General features: G+C 42.8%; 1 protein-coding gene across 1 annotated transcript in view; it reads right to left on the reverse strand.

Moving 5' to 3' along the window:
- Positions 1 to 25,844, reverse strand: part of LOC141273770 (protein ELYS-like) — a 112,169-nt gene that overhangs the window by 54,290 nt on the left and 32,035 nt on the right. The window contains exons 12-22 of the mRNA XM_073686107.1: positions 19,520 to 19,648; positions 19,353 to 19,443; positions 19,161 to 19,250; positions 15,132 to 15,272; positions 14,389 to 14,493; positions 12,543 to 12,636; positions 11,498 to 11,615; positions 7,891 to 7,947; positions 7,476 to 7,622; positions 1,106 to 1,293; positions 825 to 969 (exon numbers count right to left, since the gene is read on the reverse strand). Of these exons, the coding sequence (XP_073542208.1) occupies positions 825 to 969; positions 1,106 to 1,293; positions 7,476 to 7,622; positions 7,891 to 7,947; positions 11,498 to 11,615; positions 12,543 to 12,636; positions 14,389 to 14,493; positions 15,132 to 15,272; positions 19,161 to 19,250; positions 19,353 to 19,443; positions 19,520 to 19,648 (1,305 nt within the window). The remainder of the gene's footprint in view (positions 1 to 824; positions 970 to 1,105; positions 1,294 to 7,475; positions 7,623 to 7,890; positions 7,948 to 11,497; positions 11,616 to 12,542; positions 12,637 to 14,388; positions 14,494 to 15,131; positions 15,273 to 19,160; positions 19,251 to 19,352; positions 19,444 to 19,519; positions 19,649 to 25,844) is intronic.

Below are 25,844 nucleotides of genomic sequence, written 5' to 3' on the forward strand. Positions count from 1 at the left end.
TGATTACAGAGACACCAGGTTTATTACTTTTTTTGTGTTTGGCCACTTTTGCGCCCTAAACCCCCCCCCTTTTATTAAAAAAAAACACAACAGTTTTTGCATCCCCATATTTTGAGAACTATAATGTTTGTATATTTCTGCTGACAGTCATGTGAGGACTATAGCTTTTTTTTTTTTTTTTTTTTTTTATTTCTCCACTGATGAAGCTGTATGGCGTCTTTTTTTTGAGGGAGAAGATGACGACGTTACCAGCTATTTAAATACGTCTTTTTTATTGCATTTTGTTCCACTTTTTTCAATGGTATGATGAAAAGGCATAGTTTGCCATTTTATGGTGTTCACTGAAGGGGTTAAATAGTGAGTTTTATAGTTCGGGCCGTTTTGGATGTGGTAATACAAAATGAGTACTTTTTCGTTTCTCTTTACAGACATATACATATTTATTGAATTATTTTTAATTTTTTGTTCTTATTTAAAAATATTTTTTAAATTTTTTAGTTTTTTTACTTTACTTCATTCCTTTATGGGATTTTACCTTTTATTACTCTGATCACTGGGATAATGCATTACACCTGTCAGTGTTACACAAACAAAAGACTTTTAGGCCATCCTTCATGCATGGTCTAACAGGCCACTGTAGCTGGCAGACGGAGGTCATTATTTGACCTCAGATTGCCATGACTGCCATCAGGAGCCCGTGTTTGTGTCGCAGGGGTGCTGATTGGGTGGGAGAGGGCTTCTAAAAGCTGCGATAGCGAGAACGAGACAGACAGAGTAAAGAAACTTTCTACAGTCATGGTTATGCTGGCTTTATGGCCTCTTACTTGTTCAGAATCTGTGAAGGCAAGCTTCAGCAAATCTTCCACAAGCCCCATTTCTTGACATGTTTCATACATATGTTTCAGCAGCTCTTCAACATTCAATCGGCTGGAGTGGAGCTTTTGCAGATTCCAGGCCTCAAAAATGTGCCTACAAATTGTGATAGGTCATTAAATATACAGCCAGTGGATACCATAAACCTATCGCTGTGTCCCAATTCATCATGATTCTTTAATTGTCTAAAGACAACTAGAAATTAACATGTGACAAAGGCAACAAAACTTACCTGTTTTCTAAAAATACAGTCATGTGACGTTTGACCTCTGCACTGTTGAATATTGGAGGCTTCATAGCTAGAATATAGCGTAGGGCCAGTCTGTGGTCTCCATGGCACATTAAGGTCTCTATAATCAGATTGTGCTGCCATGGCATTACCTTACTTGTGGCAGGATGGAGCAGACAGTCCACTGAATTCTAGAAGTGGAAAAAAGATCTGTTATTCTTTCTTAAAGGGAACCTATCACCTCCAAAAAACATATTTCTCTGCAAAATGAGTGGTAATAATGGCCCTCTGCAGACTGACTGGCTGCTCTGCAGAGCGTCAACTGCAGGGACAGTGATTCCAGTCACGCTCACTGTATGGACTAGCAGCTCCCTGCACCATCCTATGGAAGAGAGCAAAGGAAAAAAAGCTAGAATAAAACTTAACCCTTTCAGGACATGGTGATTTTTTTATTTTTGCAGTCATTTTTTTTACATTTCGCCATCAAAAAATGTATGAGGGCTTATTTTTTACAGGACAAATTTTAATTTTGAATAGTGCCAATCATTTTACCACACAATATACTGAATAATGGTAAAACAAGCTTCAAGTGGGTTCAAATGGAGGAAAAAAAATGCATCCCAATCCTCCATTATTGGATTTTATTTTTTTTGAGGGTGTTCATTTGGCGGTTGACGGCAGTCCGATTACAGTGATACCAAACATGCAGCAATTTCTCTATATTTAAATAGAGACTTTGAGAACATGTTTCATGTGTAACTGGACACAATGGTTGCAGTGAGGAATAAATATGTTTTTTTTTCTCATTTTGGCTCTGTTGCGAAGATATTAGCAATGTATTTTGCACCTAACAAGTTAACAATTGTTAAGTGCAAGGGGGTGTTCTTGTTTCCACAGGGGGTTGTGCACTTTTCCTCCAATCATAAGCAGGCAGCAACAAAGCATATAAAGAACACCCCCCACCATAGCTTAGAGCAGGTTTCTCCGTGTGCGATGTACCTCTTCTAGCCTAACCTCCTGCATGAGTGGCAGTGTGCAGGGAGGGGCAGTACAGCGGAGTTTAAAGGGAATCTGCCACCCCCTGGGAGATAGCAGACCTCTAATATGGCCATACAGGGGATAGAAAACGTGCTTTTATAAAAACACATATCTCTGCAATCAGACCTCTACTATGGGCCATACAGGTAGTATAGAGTTACTTTTCTATACCCTGCATGCCCATAGTAGAGGTCTGATATCTCCCAGGGGGTGACAGATTCCCATCAGACCTCTACTATGGGCCATACAGGTAGTATAGATTTATTTTTCTATACCCTGCATGCCCATAGTAGAGGTCTGATATCACCCAGGGGGTGACAGATTCCCATCAGACCTCTACTATGGGCCATACAGGTAGTATAGAGTTACTTTTCTATAACCTGCATGCCCATAGTAGAGGTCTCATATCTCCCAAGGGGTGACAGATTCCCATCAGACCTCTACTATGGGCCATACAGGTAGTATAGAGTTACTTTTCTATAACCTGCATGCCCATAGTAGAGGTCTGATATCTCCCAGGGGGGACAGATTCCCATCAGACCTCTACTATGGGCCATACAGGTAGTATAGAGTTACTTTTCTATAACCTGCATGCCCATAGTAGAGGTCTGATATCTCCCAGGGGGGACAGATTCCCATCAGACCTCTACTATGGGCCATACAGGTAGTATAGAGTTACTTTTCTATAACCTGCATGCCCATAGTAGAGGTCTGATATCACCGCGGGGGTGACAGATTCCTATCAGACCTCTACTATGGGCCATACAGGTAGTATAGAGTTACTTTTCTATCACCTGCATGCCCATAGTAGAGGTCTGATATCACCGGGGGGGTGACAGATTCCCATCAGACCTCTACTATGGGCCATACAGGTAGTATAGAGTTACTTTTCCATAACCTGCATGCCCATAGTAGAGGTCTGATATCTCCCAGGGGGTGACAGATTCCCATCAGACCTCTACTATGGGCCATACAGGTAGTATAGAGTTACTTTTCTATAACCTGCATGCCCATAGTAGAGGTCTCATATCACCGGGGGGGGGGGGGGGGGTGAGAGGTTCCCATCAGACCTCTACTATGGGCCATACAGGTAGTATGGAGTTACTTTTCTATCACCTGCATGCCCATAGTAGAGGTCTCATATCACCGGGGGGGGGGGTGACAGGTTCCCATCAGACCTCTACTATGGGCCATACAGGTAGTATGGAGTTACTTTTCTATACCCTGTATGGCCATAGTAGAGGTCTCATATCACCGGGGGGGTGACAGGTTCCCATCAGACCTCTACTATGGGCCATACAGGTAGTATAGAGTTACTTTTCTATCACCTGCATGCCCATAGTAGAGGTCTGATATCACCGGGGGGGGACAGATTCCCATCAGACCTCTACTATGGCCATACAGGTAGTATAGAGTTACTTTTCTATCACCTGCATGCCCATAGTAGAGGTCTCATATCACCGGGGGGGGGTGACAGGTTCCCATCAGACCTCTACTATGGGCCATACAGGTAGTATAGAGTTACTTTTCTATCACCTGCATGCCCATAGTAGAGGTCTGATATCACCGGGGGGGGGGGGGGTGACCGGTTCCCTTTAAATGTGTCCCATAAACCCTTCTGTCAGCTCTTTTCTAATCACTGATCGCACTGCAGATATAAACGGGATTACATCCTACTCACTGACAAACCTGCTCTACGCTATGGTGGGGCGTGTTTGCTATGTTGCTGCCGGCTTATGGATTGGTCAGCATCATACAGGTGTAAGAACCATACGTCACCAGTGACATCTCTGTGATAACTCATTAGGGGTAAAATTTAAGAAAAAAAAAGGAAAAAACACACAAAAAAAAAACCATTTTATACTGCTCTGCAACCATTATTATATCCAGTTGAACATGGAAAATTTGGTGACCGGTCCTCTAAGTGGTCTTAGAAAGCAAAACATTATTTTGTGTTGCCATTTTCCTAGACTCTTGTGTGCTATCCTGACATTTTTATTGAAACCAATTTTGTGTACATATAATGCACGGTTTGCTTATTAATTACTTTTTTCCAGGTTGGTGAGGTGACCCAAAAAAATGAAATTCTAGCTTTTTTTTTTTTATGGAGTTCACTAATGGGTTAATTCGTTACGTATTTTAATGGACTGTACTTTTATGAATGCAGCAACAACAAATGTTTTTGTTCCTTTATTTTTAAACTGAGGAAAAGGGGGCGATTTTAATTTATTCAACTTCTAAAAACTTTTTATTCACATTTTTGTGAAACCGGTGATCGTTTATAGCACATACAGTAATGCAGTATATACAGTGGGGAAAAAGTATTTAGTCACCAATTGTGCAAGTTCTCCCACTTAATAAGATGAGAGGCCTGTAATTGACATCATAGGTCGACCTCAACTATGAGAGACAAAATGACAAAACAAATCCTGAAAATCACATTGTCTGATTCGGAAAGAAGTTTTTTAAAAAATTTTGGTGGAAAATAAGTATTTGTCAATTACAAACAAGCAAGATTTCTGGCTCTCACAGACCTGTAACTTCTTCTTTAAGAGGCTCCTCTGTCCTCCACTCATTACCTGTAGTACTGGCTCCTGTTTGAACTTGTTATCATTATAAAAGACACCTGTCCATAACCTCAAACAGTCACACTCCAAACTTCACTACGGTGAAGACTAAAGAGCTGGCGAAGGACACCAGAAACAAAATTGTAGCCCTGCACTAGGCTGGCAAGACTTAATCTGCAATAGGCAAGCAGCTTGGTGTGAAGAAATCAACTGTGGGAGCAATAATCAGAAAATGGAACACATACAAAGACCACGGATATTCTCCCTCCATCTGGGGCTCCACACAAGATCTCACCCCGTGGGGTTAAAATGATCTCCAGAATGGTGAGCAAAAATCCCAGAACCACACGGGGGGACCTAGTGAATGACCTGCAGATAGCTGGGACCAACTTTACAGGCTACCATCAGTAACACACTACGCCACCAGGGACTCAGATCCTGAAGTGCCAGACGTGTCCCCCTGCATAAGCCATTACATGTCCGGGCCCGTCTGAAGTTTGCTAGAGAGCATTTGGATGATCCAGAAGAGTATTGGGAGAATGTCATATGGTCATATGAAACCAAAGTAGAACTGTTTGGTAGAAGCACAACTCAGCGTGTTTGGAGGAGAAAGAATGTGGAGTTGCATCCAAAGAACACCATACCTACTGTGAAGCATGGGGGTGGCAAAGTCATGCTTTGGGGCTGTTTCTCTGCCAAGGGACCAGGACGACTGTTCCGTGTACATGAAAGAATGAATGGGGCCAAGTATCATGAGATTTTGAGTGCAAACCTTTTCCATCAGCAAAGGCATTGAAGATGAAACGTGGCTGGGTCTTTCAGCATGACAATGATACTAAGCACACCGCCAGGGCAACGAAGAAGTTTCTTCGTAAGAAGCATTTCAAGGTCCTGGAGTGGCCTAGCCAGTCTCCAGATCTAAACCCTATAGAAAAGCTTTGGAGGGAGTTGAATGTCCGTGTTGCCCAGCGACATCCCCAAAACATCACTGCTCTAGAGGAGATCTGCATGGAGGAATGGGCCAACATACCAGCAACAGTGTGTGCCAACCTTGTGAAGACTTACAGAAAATGTTTGACCTCTGTCATTGCCAACAAAGGATATATAACAAAGTATTGAGATGAACTTTTGTTATTGACCAAATATTTATTTTCCACCAATATTTAAAAAAAAAATTCTTTCCAAATCAGAATGTGATTTTCAGGATTTGTTTTCTCATTTTGTCTCTCATAGTTGAGGTCTACCTATGATGACAATTACAGGCCTCTCGCATCTTTTTAAGTGGGAGAACTTGCACAATTGGTGGCTGACTAAATACTTTTTTTCCCCACTGTAGTTGAGATCGTGGTATTAAGAGGACAATGACAGAATCTTCAGCATACCACCGGCTGTCATAGTAACTAATCGGTCCCCACCAGATTGGCAGCAGTGTTTAAATTGGTAACCATCGCAACGGAAACTTCGCTCCGGCAGCGGCTGTTAGAGACTGATGTCAGCTATGTCTTACAGCCAGCATTAGCCAAGTGTGGAAGACGCTCAGCTCCTAAATCCCCTCCACACATGCGGACCCCTTCCTAGGATGTGAATTCATGTCCCAATTCTGGAAAATTAACTTTTTTTCATCCCTTTCTCCAGTAAGCTTTCCAGACATGATTCCATAGCCACTTACCTGCAGATTACCACTATATATGCAGATAAATAGCATATTTTTTTGGAGGTGACAGGTTACCTTAAAGATGTGCAGAAGCCGGCAGCTCAGAGAAATGAGTAATAAAATCCTTAAAAGCAGTTGTCTGGGACTTTGCTAGTGACGGATTATCGTTACGATAGGTCATCAATATCTGAATGCTGGGGGTGTGACATTTAACCCCCCCCCACCAATCAGATGCTTTAAGTGTCAGCTGTGGAGCTGCACAGCGCCATCAACTGTAAAGTGGCCACAACCTGGTACTACACATTTGCCGCCTGTACAGTACACGGAAGAGACTACTGTGCAGTTGTCGGACTGTGTAATTCCGCTTCACAACTGAGTACGTCTGGCTGCCAGTGGCAACTGGAAGAGCTGATAAGTGGGGGTGTGGAGAGTCTCACCCCCACTGATTGGAAACTGGTGACCTATCCTAAAGATTGTGAATCAATATTAAAGTCCCAAACCCTTTAACATACATAATATCAATTATAGACTATATATACATAGACACACACTGTATATTCAATTGCCGCAGCGCCTTGAGCAATGACGATGCTGTAGTTCCCAGCGGGTGACAGGTTGATGTGGACACAAGACAAGAATCGCAGACGTCTGCTCTGACAAAATAGTAAAGGCTGCAGTCAATACGCTGCGGATTTGCTGCGGCAGTCATGTGAAACAACAATGTCACCTGCCAGGAATAGCAGCGCCTATCTCGCTTGACTGCCAACCGTTGCGGAAGACTAATATACATTACTTTTCATTTCTAGGGGGAATGGAGTTAAGGGTTTGTCGGTAGTGGACAACCCCTGTAAATGAAGTGTGTATCTGAAGTAAAATGGTATGGATTGTGTGGAAGGACAAAACTCTAAATTCCCCGTTTTCTATTAGAGCCAGATCAGCTACATGTCAGCATTTCTGAAGGGGTTTCTTCTTTATAAAGCAAAGTGAAAAGGTATTTTTACTGAACCGGTTGAGTTCAGTAGAATTACCAGGATGATATTACCAGCCCAGATATCTACACAACCTTAAGGGTACTATAATAATTAAAAATACAAGTAAACAGTAAAAACAATACCTGATAATCATTGTGATCCAGAAGCCAAAAGCCTTGAGTAAGTTTTATTAGACCACAAGGGATGGAAAAAGCTGCGGGAAATGATTCTATGGAAGAATCCGGCTTATCTGAGAACGAGTACATGACATCCAACAAAAAATAGACCATCTGGTATACAAGTGGTTAAGGTTATTTGCAATACATAGTCTTGTAAATAATTATAAATGTTTTGCACAAAACTATATGTTTTGGTTTAGACAAGAGAACTCTAGCTTAATTTGTGAAAGAAATTGGTGAACTTTTGGCCCACAGTGTTGCACTTTAAGCCAGGCCTTTTCCACTAAACCATACGCCTTTGTCTGGCATAAATCACAAATATGGTGGAAATCATGAGACCTTTTTGTTTTAGGTCATCTGGTAAACGGAAAAAGGATACAATTGTGTGTTTGTTTATTTCATCTGTATCTTCTAGTAGATACACGTCTAGAAGTGCCTGCAACACACAGTGTTAAAGATCAGTTAGCAAGAACGAAAAAAGTTAAAAAGGGGTATTCCCATCTCAAAGATCAAGCAGTAGTTATAATATTAGCAAATACCTCCAATTAAAAATTAAGTATAGTTCTTCAGATTCACTATGTCGCTTACCTCATGTGCATCCATGGATAATACCACTAGCAACTAACTCACTATATGATTTATCATAACCATAGATACCCAAGTTACTGGAATGACAACTGACAACGTGCAGGGATGGTCAGCTGTAAGAGACAGCAGCCATCGTGATTCAGCGCAGTGACAGGACCTCGCAGCGGCGTACATGAACAGCAGTTTGCGGGAATGCACTACCCTAAGTGCCGTACATATATGGCAGATGTTGTGAAGGGGTAAATAATACCATATCGTATATCATTCTTCTTCCGAGTTAAGTTGTATGACTATCATATTTTCTGTGCATGATTATAGGGGCAGCCATCTCGGGAGGGGTTCAGACATCCGATATGATGCTCCATTTCTAATCGGGGATAAATGTTCCTCTTTGGGAATGAAAGTTCCACGTTGGTGTGGGTCCCAACACCCAGACACCAACCGATTAGCAAGTCATCACCCATACTGCAAATAAGTGATAAAGGGGCTGTCCGGTTAAAACTAGTTGAGAGAGATGCTTTAGGGAGATAAAAGTAGCATAGGACTATTATGAAGAAATTAAACATTTGTAAGTTTCAGCTTTACTTTTTTTTTTTAATTTTTCATACTACTATATTGAAAGAATAAGAAAAAAAATCAAAAAAGATGTTCAACATATCATATAAAGTACTGAAAAATGGGAAGACAACAGCAATGTGACCCAGTATATTCAATGAGAAAGGGATTTTACAGTAAGAAAAATGCAATTTTCACAATTCTATAATTGCGAGTTACAGGACCGTGAGCATCCCAGAGAACGCCCAATGGTTGGGGAAAAACAACAAATAACAAACCGCATACCAGACTGCAGCACCATATATCACAAGTTGGCAGAAGCCATAGTGTAAATCTTGTAAAATTTTACAAAAAGTGTGGACAGAGGCCAGATAGCAGCCAACCAGACTGCCCAGGAGGCTCCGACCAACCTTGTGGAATCAGCAGTAATCTTGAACAGTGGAGATTTACCCTTGGTCTTGTTAGCTTGCATAATAGTGAAACTGATCAATATGGGAATGGTTGTCTTGGAGGTTGACAAGCCTAGTGTGACCCATCAGGGATCACAAAAAGAGAATTGGATCTCTGGAAGATTTCCATAAGAAAGATAGGCCCTAATGGCTCTGACCATACCTAGACAGAGAGAAAACACTCACAGGGACCAGCAGGAGGATAGGCACAAGGAGGGGAGAACAATGTTATCATTAATGGGGAATGACTTGATCAACTTTTGGAAAACAATGTAGCACAGAGAACAAGAACAGCTTGTCCTCATAGGGAACAAAATAAGAGAGCCCCGCAGGAAAGGGAAGTGTGCTCAGGCACGCTATCAATGGAGGTTATTGCCACAAGAAATCACACCTTTTGTAAAGAAATACGAGACACGCCACAGAAGCATGACATCAACTTGCTGCCACTTTTTAGAGTCCTGAACTTTTATCTGAGGGATACTGAATGAGAGAAGAGCAAGGTAGTGGCTCTAGACACTAGCTACCTGGGCTTCAACAGAGGGAGGTATAGAAAATTTGACAACTAATTACTCTGCAAGGAGAAAATTACCTCAAACCTCCTGGGGAAAGGCACGAGTCAGTCCGTACGGCCATTCTTTGGTAAGAGAATCACCAATTCTTCATGGTTGGATAAGAGAATGGTTGCCGGACTTGACGGAAGGAAACTACTTTTTGGGAAGGAGAGGAGGACACTACTTACTTGCCTTCGAGGGTGGCCCTCATTGCCCAGCAAAGGTCATGCAATGCAGAGGCTAGCTTAGTATTCTGCTCAGACTCAGAATCACTCAGAGGTAACCCCTGGAGAATCAGACTGGGCAGGGGCAGACGCAATCTCATCCGCGGTGGCACTGTCCGAGGAATGCCAGAGGATGTGTGGGAAGAAATCCTATGTCTTGTGAAAGCATCTGTGCATAGGGAAGTATGCGCCTCAATTTCTATGTGAGACAGGGCAGAATTACTCGACTTAGGAAAGAAAACATTGACACGCAAGTTGGGCTAGCAAGCGATCTAGAGAAATCAACTGTGGACTGGGAGAGGGTGGCCAGGTTACTTTGAGCCAAAGTCAAAGATCTGGCACATGCTGCTCAGTTCTTTAGGGGAATCTAAGGGGTTGTGAGTAGGCGAAGCGTTAAGGCAGCCTCACTGACCACATGATAAACATTTGTCACAGAGCAAACAAACAAAATAGGTGACCAGTGCAACAGGGGGAAAGCTTCCTAAAATAAGTTCTCCCTTGGAAAAGGACATGGCACATAGAAAAAAATTAAAAAGGACCAGGACGACGCCTAAAAGTACCAGGGAGAGGTTCAAGAGCTGTAAAATCACAGAACTGCGTCCCAAAATTATGTTGGCAGCAGAAAGGTGGCTGGAGCTGTAGAAAGGAGGTGTAGACGAACAGGAAGAACAGATGGAGGCAAAGGAGAAGCCCAGGACTGAAAGCCAGTAAAAAAAAAAAGTGACCGTCCCACAAACAGCGTGAAAAGTGCCCATTGACAACAAAAAGTCAAGCCTCAGATTATCCCGAGCAGGGAGAGCGAGATAAAATAGTTTTATGATATAGCACTACAAATTAGATTTTGAAAATTAGGAAATAAAAAGGAGACAATCCCCAAACAAACCCAGGAGGAAGCCCCTAAGGCAGAGGTTTGGAGGAGCAATTCAGTAGGCAACAGTGCGATTTGGGGGAGGGTGGGTTATAATACTCATCCTTCCAATTTTTTTTGGAAGTCCACAGGCTAAACCCTTCAGGAACCTCTACGGATTAGGGGCTCAATAGCACTCCACTGCAGCATCAGCCTTGGTGGATCGATGACCGGCGGAGATGGATGAGGAATAAAAGTTATTTCATTGAGTTGCTGGACAACCTTCTGTTGCCCGCTAAGCATTAGGAACTTTACATCAACTTCAGAGGCAGACATTTGAAATAGTAGCGATATATCCAATAACTTTTGTTAAAGCTACCGGATAAAGTATAAAGGTCTAAAACTGCAATGGAAAAAAGGAGGGAAAAATGTTCCAGCTTCTAACATCCAAGAATTTATTGAAGTAATCGATAAAAAGATGGTATGAAAATGTTTTCAAACGCTTAAAGAGGACCACACACCAGAACCTTTACTGATCATAATGAAGAGTCCACAGCAGAAACAGATCAGATACTTTCCATGCTGTTTTACACTGAACATGCATTTCAATGAGGTTCAGTTGTAAGTTCCACTTCAGCACCCAATTAGCATTAACACTTTGGAAGAGAAAGAACTTGGCCTGTGATGTATAGTTAAATGGGTTTGAAGTGATTGGAAACAGTACTAAACAGTTATGGCATAAACATAAGATTGCCTTATTGGTTTTTCTTACATGCAAGGTAGCAGGTGGATATTTGCCTGAGCCACCGTCTCTCTTCCATAAATGCTCAACTCTTTCTCCAAGCCGAGAAATCAGGTTATCGATCATCAAGGTAGAATTCCATTTACCTCTGTAACATAGGAAACATAAAAAGTGTTACCTTTATACCCCTAAAAGCAATAAAAAAAATGTTGCGCAATATTATTAATCAGTTTGTATAACTCCTTAAAGGTAAGGGTCACGTTTGGCCTTCAGAACAATTTTTTAATTTTGTAATCTCTGCCTTCCGAAAATGTCTGAGAAGTTTTATTCATCTGTTATCATGGCCATATACATTTACAAATTTAAAATGCTTTCTTATATTTAATTAAATGTTACTTTTTTTCTCCCCCTTAACAGTCTCAGATTTGGATGTTGTCAATAAGTATTCAGCCCAGAGTCATTTATATACGGTCAGACCTGGACACTCCAGCGCTTCTAAAACCTTGTAATTGTGGCTTTCCAGCAGCACAAAGTAACATGTAGGTCGGACAGCAATTAACAGCCTCTGATCTATACAGAAGAACCTAATCCAATCCGGTCCCAATGATGGCATTTACACCAAAAGCTCTTTGCTCCAACTAAAATGTGTGCACTTTCATGCAGCAGAAATGGGGTGATGGAGAAGGATGAATGTGTTACCTAGCATGCAATTTTTGGGGAATAAATCCAATAAAAGGAGCAAGACTCTTTCCTTTAGATTTTTCAATTTTGTGTCAAGGGAAAAAAAAAAAAAACCACCATCAGCAAAGGGCTTATTCAGACGTCTAAGCACAGACGCTAATGCACAGACTGGCTGCGGGTCTCCAGACCCAAGCGTGACAGCTTCATGTATTTCTATGAGCCGGTCACTCTCGAGTCTGGAGAGCAGTGGCCAGAATGTGCATTGCAGTTCCATCTCAGACAGTTTTTATGGACGTCTGAATGAGCTCCAATAGGGATTTCTGACAAACTGACTAGAAAAAGTGGTAGGGAACTGAAGTCCGTATTACAGAAAACAGAGCAACATTTTCACTACCTAGACAAATGCTCCAACTTTTTCCGACGCTCAGCATAGTAGTGCTGAACCAGTTGATAATTGTAGTATGGCCTGGTCAACTGCACGGCTCCATCTGACCGAATGAACAAGGAAAAAAAAGGGAGAATAAACACAAGTATATAGCAAAATGAAAAACAAAAAGTACATTCATTTTGTTTTGGTCAAGAAAATCGTGACAATTGCAGCAAAACATTTATTAGTTAAGGGGGTTGTTCGGTCACAACAAATTTGATGACCTATCCAACAAGGCCATTGGCTAATTAAAAAAAAAATTCTTGCTCTAGATCAAAAGTGCATAATCTGTGGCCCAGGATACCCTTCAGTGTGCCCTCAACCATGTGCTTGGTCATATGTATTTTATATGTCATGGAGAAGACCAGCGAGGCATAGCACTGAAAGGGAAGGTAATTATGGTGTGCTGTGGGGTCATTTCTGGGGGAGCCGTATTGTGGCAGAATGTGCGAATCCTGATTCCTGTAGCACAGAAAGGAGAAGATCAGATGAAGAAATGTCACATGCGTGAATGGCCCTTATATGCATTGTAGATGATGGGAGAAGGGAAACACTCGACTGTTTCAGTGTCCTACACACAGTACAGACAAAAAGTTTGGACACACCTTCTCATTGAAAGATTTTTCTGTATTTTCATGACTATGAAAATTGTCCATTCACACTGAAGGCATCAACAGGACAATGACCCCAAACACATCTCCAGGCTGTGTAAGGGTTATTTGACCAAGAAGGAGAGTGATGGGGTGCTACGCCAGATGACCTGGCCTCCACAGTCACCAGACCTGAACCCAATCGAGATGGTTTGGGGTGAGCTGGACTGCAGAGTGAAGGCAAAAGGACCAACAAGTGCTAAGCATCTCTGGGAACTCCTTCAAGATTGTTGGAAGACCATTTCCGGTGACTACCTCTTGAAGCTCATCAAGAGAATGTCAAGAGTGTGCAAAGCAGTCATCAAAGCAAAAGGTGGCTACTTTGAAGAACCTAGAATATAAGACATATTTTCAGTTGTTTCACACTTTTTTGTTAAGTATATAATTCCACATGTGTTAATTCATAGTTTTGATGCCTTCAGTGTGAATGTACAATTTTCATAGTCATGAAAATACGGAAAAATCTTTAAATGAGAAGGTGTGTCCAAACTTTTGGTCTGTACTGTATACTACAATGTATAGAGCTGAATGCATGGTCTCTTACTTTCTGGTCAGCAAACCAATTAGAATGGTACCTCTATTTTCCTCACGAGTGGGAGCTCTATAAATTGATCCAGCAACTAGTTGTTATTTATGGCACATACTTTCAATATAAAGTAAATGTCTCAGAAGGTAAGTCTTTAGTACTATTGCAGGCCATGGAGTTGGTTCGATCAGACCATGTTGTTCTCGGACCCAAAAAGGCTGTGCATTGGAGATGTTTTCTGCCCTGAAGGTTTATGCCGGGGTCCCACTAGCTTATGGCATCAGAAATGCTAATGAGTGTGGGCTCCTGCTCTGCTGGGAGCGTGAGCTGAGTGTCAGTGCCCGGATTCTCTCGCATGAGGGGATCGCAGCACAGCTGGAGAGGGGACGGAGAAAGTCATTTCTCCATCTCCTGTTGCCGGCGGGAATCGCACTGCACTCGGGTGATATCCAAGTGCAGTGTGATGTTTCACACGCACCCATAGACTTAAATGGGCGTGTACAATCCAATTCTCGGGTACAATCGTTTTCGCATGAGAAAATAATCGCAGATGTGAGCTACACCATAGGGTAACATTGGGGTGAGTGCAATCTGATTTTTTTATTGGATTGAACAGCAAGTGGGAGCAAGCCCTTACCTGGGTTATCTGGCAGAAGACCACAACGACAAAACCAAAGGACTACAGAGGCATAGTGACTTAAGAGCTTGGTCACTGAAAGCTTATTGGTTAAGTTAACTAATCCTAATGAAGGAAAATAGGAAATGTTTAAGTCAAATAATGTAGGAAACACGTTAAAATATTTTGCTGTATTTGATACACATTACTTATTTGATGATACTGCCTAGGGCAAAAATCCGCTGACAAATGAAAACTGCATTAGACTGGGTAGAAGCCAAGAAGAATAATTGTCAACTTGATTTCCTTAACTTCTGGGTACTAGAAAAACTCAATGAAATGCACCCCATGGTGAGGGAAAGGGTCTATGTAGAAAAAGTTACGTTTTTGTAGGGTTCTTAGCATTTTGTCCTAATCACAAACTAATTCAAATGTTGATACTGATTGAGAAACCTGCTGACATGTAAGAAGTTTGGATCTGAAAGGATGGTGGCAGCTCAGCACTTGTAGCACTTCAGCTGTGACTGCCCGGCCTCTGACTCCACTTGCAAATCCAGCAACAGACACTCACTGCTGAGTGGTCACTGCTCTCAAAACCGAACAAATTCCCATTTGTTTCATCCGTCGATAGTTTTTATAAGTTTTAGATTTCGTAATGATAGGCAAACTTAAAATTCTAGCTTGTTTATATTATTATAATTAGAGTTGTTATGAAAAAACAAAGAAAAACAAAACACAGATGCGTTAGGTAGACCTTTGTGTACCTTGTTTTGTAAGCTCTTTGGCCTCTTTCCTAAAACAGTTCAAGACAATTGTAAGGTTACTGAGGCGGAGCTGACAGTGGTGTAGAGACTGGAGTGTCTGAGAATCAATGAAATGGCATGAACCATCAAAAAGCTGAGCACCTGCGGGAGAGAGAACACGTTAGCTGATGATCGGCCTTATGAATGTTTACCATAGAAGGCTTATTCCAGTTCTGCACTACGATCACACACGGGCTTAGTTTGATACAATAGAAATATCACAGCTTTGTCATATGTGCTCAGTGTGAACCTGCTTTCATCTGTGAAGAGCACAGGGCGCCAGTGGCCACTTTGCTAATCCTGGTGTTCTGTGGCAAATGCCAAGCGTCCTGCACGGTGTTGGGCTGTGAGCACAACCCCCATCTGTGCATGTCGGGCCCTCATACCACCCTCATGGAGTTGGTTTCTGACCGTTTGTGCAGACACATGCACATTTGTGGCCTGCTGGAGGTCATTTTGCAGGGCTCTGGCAGTGCTCCTCCTGTCCCTTCTTGCACAAAGGCGGAGGTAGCGGTCTTGCTGCTGGGTTGTTGCCCTCCTACGGCTCCCTCCACGTCTCCTGGTGTACTGGCCTGTCTCCTGGTAGCGCCTCCAGCCTCTGGCCACTACACTGACAGACACAGCAAACCTTCTTGCCACAGCTCGTATTGATGTGCCATCCTGGATGAGCTGCACTACCTGAGCAACTTCTGTGGGTTATAGAGTACGTCTCATGCTACAATGAGTGTGAAAGCACAACCAACATTCAAAAGTGACCAAAACATCAGCCAGAAAGCATTGGTACTGAGATGTGGTCTGTGGTCCCCACCTGCAGAACCACTCCTTTATTGAGTGTGTCTTGATAATTGGCAATAATTTCCATCTATTGTCTATTCCATTTGCACAACAGCATGTGAAATTGATTGTCAATCAGTGTGGCTTCATAAGTGGACAGTTTGATTTCACAGAAGTTTGATTTACTTGGCGTTATATTCTGTTCTTTAAGTGTTCCCTTTATTTTTTTGAGAAGTGTGTGTGTGTGTGTGTGTGTGTGTGTGTGTGCGTGTGTGTGTGTGTGTGCGTGAGTGAGAGTGTGTGTGAGAGTGAGAGTGTGTGTGAGAGTGAGAGTGTGTGTGAGAGTGAGAGTGTGTGTGAGAGTGAGAGTGTGTGTGAGAGTGAGAGTGTGTGTGTGTATGTGTGTACATACACACATACACATGCTGTGCTTCCTGTCAACCTGCTCAGAGCACAGCAGGGAGATCATCAAGCTGTTGTGCTCTGATCAAAACACACAGAACAGGAAGCCGTGCTGCATGGGCGCACAGGGAAGGTAAACACGTGTTTTTTTTCTATATGCATTGTATAGATGGGGGCCATTTACACCAGGATGGAGGGGCACTATGTGGGGACATCACCCCGTAGGGAGGGGCACTATGTGGGGCCATTATACTGTATGGAGCACTAAATGGACCATTATTGTAAATAAGCCCCTGTACTTTGTGTTACCCACACCTCATTGTAGATTGTAAGCTCTTACGAGCAGGGTCGTCATTATTTTTGCTTTAATTATTGTATTATCTTTAACCATGTTACTTATGACTGTTGTATATGTCCCTCTGAATTGTAAAGCGCTGCGGAATATGTTGGCGCTATATAAAGCTTATTATTATTATATGGGGCCATTATACTGTATGGAGCACTATGTCACTGATGAGCGGTGTAGTTACATCACCGCTCATCACAGCCGCCGGGTCTCGTGGAGCACATGGGGACCTGGAGTGGCTGCTGCTACAGCCTATGGAGCGTTGCCATGGACTACGTCGGACCTGCATGGGAACTTTTTTTTTAAATAAATTGGTGAACGAGGGCCAATGTCTTGTCTATTTCTCTCTTTATTTTCTTCAGGTTTCCATTTGTGGACTACGGAGGATTCCCTGGACTACAGCGGACCAGCATGGAGTCCCCCCCCACCACCCCAAAATAGATTGGTGAACCAGAGAAAGTGCCGGGGAATGTTTTTTTCAATTTAAATGTACTTCTCTGTCTGTGTTTTTGTCTTTCTGGGTTAGTAGTGGGGGTGTCTGATAGACACGTCTCCATTACTAACACCAGGGCTTGATGCCAGATGTGATTTTTGACAAATCACAGCTGTCAAACTCAACTACCATAACCCTGATTGCCACCGCACCAGGGCAGTCGGGAAGAGCTGGGCAAACCACTATAATTGGCGCATCTAATGTGATGCAACACTTTTAGGGCGGCTGTGGGCTGGTATTTTTAGGCTGGGAAGGGCCCAATAACCAGGAACCTTCCCAGGCTGATAATATCAGCACGCAGCTGCCTGCTTTACCTTGGCTGGTTACCAATAATAAGAGGAACCCCACGTCGTTTTCTTCATTTATTAGGGTAAACACCCTTTAGTGCCAAACGAAAGGCACTAAAGGGTGTAAGTTTATTATATGTAGAGAGCTTGTGAAATTATATATTTACAGGACATTTATCCATTCTATTACACCACTGCTCCCATAGATGTGGACAGAGCAGGGGTACACATTTCTAAGGGAGTAGAGGTGTAATGTGTGACCGTGCTCCGTCCGCTTCTATAGGAGCAGTGGTTTAATGTGTGACCCTGCTCCATTCACTATATTACTGCTCCCATACAAGTAAATAGAGCAGGGTCACACATTACACCATTGCTCATATAGAAGTGGATGGAGCAGGTTCACACATTTCTAAGGGAGCAGTGGTGTAATACAAGACCCCGCTCCGTCCACTTCTATGGCAGCAGTGGTGGCAAGCGTGACCCCGCTCCGTCCACTTCTATGGCAAAAGGGTCACATATCTATCTCCAGCTTATGATACAGCGAGCAGCACCAACTAACAGAATCGGAGCTGCCGGCCATCCTCGGTGACAGTCTACTTGTCAGTATCACTGACAGTGAGCAACAAAATGTGAGATACGCTCCAGACCGGTGTATCTAATCTAATCATGCACAATACACCCCAGACCGGTGTATCCAATCCCATCACGCGCAATACGCCCCACAGTCATGCATCCAATCCCATCATGCACAATACATCCCACTCCGGTGTATCTAATCCTATCATGCACAGTACACCCCAGACCTGTGTATCCAATTCAATCATGCGCAATACGCCCCAGACTGGTGTATCTAATCCCATCATGCATCCTTGTACTTTTTAATGACACCATTCTACCACAAAGTGTACTGGAAAACGAGTCAAAAATTGCAAATACGGAGAAACTGCAAAAAAAAAGTACAATTCCACAATTGTTTTTTTTATTTACCATGTTCCCTATATATTGTAAAACTGACCTAGCAATATGATTCCCCAGATCAATACAAGTACGCAGCTACCAAACATGCAGGTTTTTTTTTTTTCCTAAACTGGAAATTTTTTTTTAAAAAAAACAAAAATAATATCACTTGTCGCCATTTTCAGAGACTTGTAATGTTTTCTTCATTTTTCGGGATCTGGGGCTGGGTGTTGGCTTATTTTTGCGCTCTGGGCTGATGTTTTCATTGATACCATTTTGGGTTAGACGCGATGCTTTGATTGCCTCTTATTGCATTTTTTTGCAGTGCTCCAGCATGTATTGCGGAAATGATGATTCTCCTATGAGTGATGGCCACGAGACAATGGTCACAGGATATTCACACTGTCAGGCACGTGGGTCAGCAGACCCCTGGCTGTCATGGCAACCCATTGGCACCTCGCGATCACATGACATGCTTGTGGTGGGCAAGTGTTAAATCCCACTATCAGCGATTGTCGGCGGGATTTAACAGGTTAACAGCCGCGGGTGGAGAACCGCTGCATCTGCGGAGGCACTTGATGGCTGATTAAATCAGCCATCAAGTGCAGGGAAAGATGAGAGCTCAGCATGCGATCTCACATTAAAGGCAGGGACACTACCATTGACATATATATAAGAGCCATTACCTCATGTACAGTATATACTTACAAAAAAACAATACAAAAACTTACCAATTCTGTCAAAATTGGTTTTCGTAAGGACCACTTTATCCCACGTCCATTCAAGCACAAAGCGAAGGTTTGGAGCTGACCTGGGTTTCTCTTCAAAGTGAATTACACAAGTCAGAACCAGGTGAGAAAAGTCAAAATAGTGTATTTTGCACAAATAGAAATGTGAATACATTTTTTGTTGTTTACACTTACCTTCTACAATCCATTGCTTGATACAACGAGTTAAAAGACTGATAGAGCTAGTTTCAATGGCAGCTGATAACACAGCTTGTAGCTGTTCTTCCTAGATATCAGATAAAAGCTGTAAAGGCTGAATTTTATAGGAAGTGAAATACAACATGGCAGTAAGGGGAGCTTACCCGAGTCAGGCTGGAAGGCTGAACATCAGCAAGGCTTGGAGACAGGAGACCAGCTACTAAGCATCTGGTATAACCATCTGCAATCTCTTCATTCAAAGATGATCCAATATTCTTTAAGTAGTGCAGAGTCTTAAAACAAATAATGCAGTATGATATCTTCACCGCTAGGACAACCAACATTGTAACTAAGTATATACCTAGAGTTCACCATCACTTTATATTGGAAATGAATCTACATGAAGCATTAAAAGCACCAATTCATTAAGACGGGCGTTTTTCACGCTTGTCTTGATGGAACACCATAAGCTCATCATAAATTTTACAAACGGGGGGGGGGTTGCCAAACTCCGTCTCTCCAACCTTTTGTAGCTGGTAGATTTGGGTGTGAAAATGACAAAAGTTGCTAAATTTTTGAGCAGCCTCGTGTTGTACAAAAATGTTGCGACTTTTCAAGGCTTTTTACACCAGACTTAGAGTGAAGGTTTAGTTACTCATTATAGGGACCCTGTCAACAGGTTTTTACCATATGAGGTAAGACCACCACCTTCCAGCCCTGATATACAGCAGTATAACAATGCTGTATACATGCCCCTAACTCAGCCTGCAAGACAAGTAGGCATTAGTCCTACCGGTAATAGTGTTGTCATGATGGACTCCTGGAAAACCTATCAGGAGGTCGTCCTTCGTATCCTTGATAGGGACAGGAACACACAAGAGGATAAAAGGCTCTCCCTCCACCCAAACCCCAGTAATTTCCAAGTACCACACCATGACGGACGCACTCTATTTTATTTAGTTTCCTTCTATCTATGTTACCTTCACAGACGCAGACTGGAATGTTAGGGAGGGAATGTAATAGGTGCTGTCATGATGGACTCCTGGAAAACCTATTACCGGTGGACTAATGCCTACTTTCCAGAATGTCCCTCCTGACATCACCATCAGGAGAATACCAGAGTATACATTCAGGGTGGGACAACTACTTTGAGGACTTTCTTCTGAAGGCCATTTTTTGGCCTGATAGAATGTCCAGTTTATAGTGTCTGCAAAAGATGTTCAGGCTTGTCCATGTTGCAGCTCTGCAAATCTGGTCCACCGAGGCCCCTGCTCGTTCTGCCCGTGATGTGGCTACTGCTTTAGCCAAATGGGCCCTGATGTTATCCGGAGAGGATCTTCCTTCAGACGAACAGGTCAGACTTCTCACTGACCTAACCCACCTTGCCAGCACTGTTTTTGATGTCTTTTTCCCCTGGTTTTTGCCTGCAAACTGTACGAACAGGTTAGGGTCTACTCGCCAGTCCTTTGTTGTCTCCAAGTAATGGAGGACTACTCTCCTGACATCCAGGGAGTGAAGTCAGTTCTTGATTATTTTTATGGCCTTGGCAAAAAGAGGGTAAGACTATTTCCTTGCTCATATGAAAAGTTACTACTTTTGGTAAAAAAAAAGCTGGATCTAGCCTGACGGTAATGCAGTCGTCTAGAGCCTTAGGTATGGATCGTTGACGATGCTTGTATTTCTCCCATCCGCCTTGGTGTTATTGGTGGTTTAATAAAGTATTGCCACACTGTTTTACTCTCACCCTGTGTTGTCTGAGTAGTATTATGCCCATGAAAGACCCAGTGTCTCCACAGGCTGCAATTTGCACTTTTAGGGTGCTAGCTCTTAGGCCTTTATGAAATCCAGTCTGTAGAATCTCTAGTATATTTAGAATGTTAGGACTAGAAATCTGTCAGTTTCTTGATACTGTGCACAATTTTTTCCACAGATTTTCGTGTATATTGCTGATGTTACTGGCTTTCTACTATTTTGCATAGTTGATTTGACGGAATCTGAACGATCTTTAGATCTCAAGATCTGCCTCTCAGGATGCAGGTTGGAGGAACTTTACGTTGGGATGGTATATCAGCCCCTGGATCAGCAGATCCAGTCTCTCTGGAAGAACGATTGGATCTTTTAGGGACATTTTTTCAGTAAAGGAAACCAGCTTCTCCTGGGCCAAAAAGGGTAATATTACTATTACCTTGGCTTGGTCTTCCAGTATCTTCCTTAGCACTGCTGGAATTAAGAGCAAGTGAGGAAAGGCATATGCCAAGTCCATGTCCCATTTCTGGGACAAAGCATCTACCCCTGTTGGCCTGTCTTTTGGATCGAGGAAGAAGAATTTGGCTGTTTGTGCGTTTTTCCTTGTGATGAACAGATACCACTGAGTATCCCATCGATGTATTATGCGATGGAATTCTTCCCACTTTAGTTCCCATTCTGACTGTTGCGCTGTTTCCCGACAGGAAATCTGTCACGGAGTTCTGAGACCCCTTCAGGTGTATTGCACTTACTGATAGTACTGTTTCTTCTACCCACTAAAAAATCTTTCCTGCTAAATCTTGCAGATGGTGATGTCTTGATTCCCCTTAATGTCTGAGAAAGGCCACTGTTGTGATATTGTCTGACAGGATTCTGATGTATTGGTTCTTTAGGTCTGCCCGACATCTTTTTAATGTTTCCCAGACTGCCTGGAGTTGAGGTTTGATGATCTGGGAAGGTTTCGCCCCTACCAGGTACCTTGTAGGTACTGATCGTTTATATGGACCCCACCAGCCACTGTTGCTTGCGTCGGTGGTGACTGTTACAAATGGAGACAACTTCCACATAATCCCCTTCCGTAGGTTGGCCCTGGAAGTCCACCATGTTAATGACTTCCTGGTTATCACAGACAAGCTTATTTTCTTGTCTAGACCGTCCATCTTCCTGTTTCAGGTTGTTAGAATCTGATGTAGTTGTCTCGAGTGGAATTGGCTCCACTGAACTCTGGGTATAGAAGCTGTCATTAATCCTAAAATTTTCATGCTTTCCCAGATGGAGATTTGTGATTTCCTTCCGAAAGCGAGGACTCTGTCTCTAAGTTTGTTTTTATGACTGGTAAAAGGGATATTTTTAGTTTTGAGTCTAGGAGGATTCCTAGGAAGATGTTTCTTCTTCTTCCTGGTATAAGATCTGATTTCTTCCAGTTTACAATCCATCCCAGATTTTTTTTTTATAATCAAGACGGTTGAAGTTAGGCTGAGTTCACACGATGCGTTTTTCATGCGTTTCCGCGGCGTTTTTGCAGTTGCGGAAACGCATGAAAAACGCATGGTAGAAGGGCAGCAATCTTCCCCAATGGAAATCCGCATGTGCTGTGCCCATGATGCGGATTTTTCCGCAGCGTAAACGCTGCGGTCAAAAATCCGCAGCATGTCAATTAATTTTGCGGAAACGCTGCTCTTTTGCCGCCATTGACTTGCATTAGACCGCATGGAATCCGCATCACTGTATATGTTGATGCGCTTTTCATGCGGTCTAATGTGCGGATGGTACCCGGGTGTGGATGAGAGGACTCTCATCCAGACCCAGGTACCATTAAAAAAAAAAGAATAAAATAAAAAATATATATATTCTCACCTTCTGACGGCCCGTGCTGCGTCCTGCTGGCTTCCCGGGCACTTCGCAGTTGAATGAAGGACCTTCGCTGACGTCAGAGTCATGTGACGGGTCACGTGACGCTGACGTCGGAAGGTCCTAAAGTCTTCACTGCCGGCAGCCGGGACCGATGAAGCAGGACACCGGGGGCCATCAGAGGGTAAAGTATAGATTTATTTTTTATTTTTTGACATTCACACACTATATAAATCCATGCCGGTTGCATGGATTTATATAGTGGAAAGTTGACAAGCACTTTCCAAGTGATGCTAAAATCGCTTGGGAAGCGCTTGTCAACCCGCATGCGGAAATGAAAGTGAAGACCGCTTCATTTCCGCATGTCCCTGGCAGGAAACCGCATGTACAATCCGCATGCGTTTTTTCCTGCCAGAGAGATGCAGAAACGCTCAGGAAAAAATCCTGAGCATTTCTGCATCGTGTGCACATACCCTTATACTGGCTTTTAGTCGCTGGGGTGACTCTGCAATTAATAGGAAATCGTCCAAATACTGGACAATTAATACTCCCTGCTCTCTCAGGAAAGCCATAACTTCTGCCACTAGTTTGGTGAAGATACGTGGGGCTGAGGATAGACCAAATAGGAGGCATCTGAACTGATAATGCAGAATGTTCTCCCCCTTTTTCAGTGCAAATCTTAGATATTTTTGACTGTGAGGGTGAATGGGTACATGATAATAGATCTATCGTACACATCATCATGTTTTATTAGTGGAATAGATGATCTTATCGACTCCATCTTGAATTTATTGTATGCCACTGACATGTTTAGAGAATTTATATTTATAAATCGCCCCCCCCGTTTTTTTTTTTTTATTGAAAATAGGTTTGAATAGTATTCCACAAGCCATTCTGCTTCTGGCACTGGTATTACTACTCTGAATCCACCAATTTTTCCACATCCGTCATTAGCTTTCTGGAGACCTGCGGGGACTGCGTAGATAGGTGGAATCTTCCCTACGAAAGCTCTTCTGCATCCCTCTGCAATTGATTGGAGTATCCATGGATTGTTGGATACTTCTGTCCATGCTTTAAGTATTGGAGTCTCCCAACTACTCTCTTCGCATCATTGTCTACACGTGCCATTTCCTGCACTGGCAAAGATATTCCTTCTATTACCTCCCTTCGGGTAGCTCCATCTTCCCAGTATATTCTGGTCTTTGATAGGAACGAGGCCTCAGAAAGGATGATACTTTAGGTTTTTCTTCTGGAAACCCCTTTTTTTCCTCTGAGGCTTTTTATACCATATCGTCCAGAACTGGACCGAATACTCAAAGGCCAGAAAAGGGGATGGAACACAGTTTGTTCTTTGAATGGCTATCACCTGACCAAGTTTTTAGCCATATTGCTCGCCTAGCCATGGTGGAAAGTGCCCCATTCCTTGCGGCAAATCTAATTGACTCGGCTGAGGAGTCAGCCATAAATCCCATTGCCATTTTTAGTAATGAAATGGATTCTAGGACCTCATCTCTGGAAGTCTTCTTCCTCAGATGACCTTCTGATTGCTTTAACTATATATTCATGTACCTTGCTACCGAGGTAGCTGCTATTTAAGCTTTTATTATTGTAGCAGAGGTCTCCCAGGTCTTTTTGAGAAGACAGTCTGCTTTCCTGTCCATAGGGTCTTTCAAACATGATGAGTTCTCAAATAGGGTGGATGCTTTCTTCTCTACTCTGGCTATCGGGATATCAATTTTAGTGATTTGTTTCCATAATTTTAATTGCCTCTGGTTCAAACGGTAGACGTGATTTGAAACTTCTGGGAATAAATTAGTGCATTTTTCATGTCTTTCCACTCCTCTAGTATCATGGCTTTAATATGATTATTAACGGGGAATACTCTGTTCATACGGCTTCTCAAACCTCGATCGTTTTATCCTGTACCGGGGAGGGCTGGTGAGTGTCCTCGACTTTCATGGTGTTTCTCACGGCTGATAGAAGTACATCAGTATCTTCCCAGGAAAAAAGATTTATTTTTATCCTTTGGGGAAACGGAGATAGATCCTTCTCTTTCCTCTTGTTCAGGATCAGAGTAACCTGACAATTCTTCCTCCTCAGAACTAGATTCTTCCCACATTATGGTGCTTATATCAGTCATAAAAGAGGAATGTTCCTCCTTAACCACCTTGGCAATACAGTCAGTGCATAATTGTTTCCCATATGTATCCGGTAGCTTTGTGTTACAGATGGAAAATCATTTCCCTCTTTTCTTAGTGGCCAAAGGCATCACAGATATTTCAGGGATCACCTTGTCCTATAAGAACAAGGGATCATAGAATAAAAATACTAACGAAGACAGATGGAATCAGTGAGTGAAACAGAAAGGGAGTAATCCCCAGATAACTAACTTGTACTGGTGGTTCAGCAGGTGTATCAGAGCGACCAGTGGTTTGTCCTTCCATAGCGGTCATTCTGGATGCACTGGTAACCTCAGCTCCCCTCTAACAATACTTAAATAGTATTATCACACCTGTTTTCCATCAGAATCATCAAAAAGGCATTTCACCTTAAATTTAGGATTTGGCACCATTTAAAAAAAAAAAAAAAAAAAGAAGCAGTGCGTTCCACGGTGGAACGCTCACCGGGCACTAGAGGTCTGCATGTCGCTACCTTTATAACCGGAAGTGCTGCAAATTCAATCTTCAGGACGCATAGGAGTTGCACGCAGGGCTTGAGCAGCGTGAACTGAGAGCCCCCCGAGGGGGAAGCAGTTTTCCTCGGGAGCATTGGCTCAACCGGACAGGCTGAGGGACCCCTTGATCAGCAAGATGTCGGCCTCCGGACCACGGCAAAAGGAAAGAGGAATGCGAAGAATCCCGATCCTCTCGAGCCTGACATCAGGAGGTCCTG

Source organism: Phyllobates terribilis, unplaced genomic scaffold, assembly GCF_046119375.1.
Source record: "Phyllobates terribilis strain yellow unplaced genomic scaffold, ASM4611937v1 Scaffold_5__5_contigs__length_657084704, whole genome shotgun sequence".
Taxonomy (NCBI): Eukaryota; Metazoa; Chordata; class Amphibia; order Anura; family Dendrobatidae; genus Phyllobates; species Phyllobates terribilis.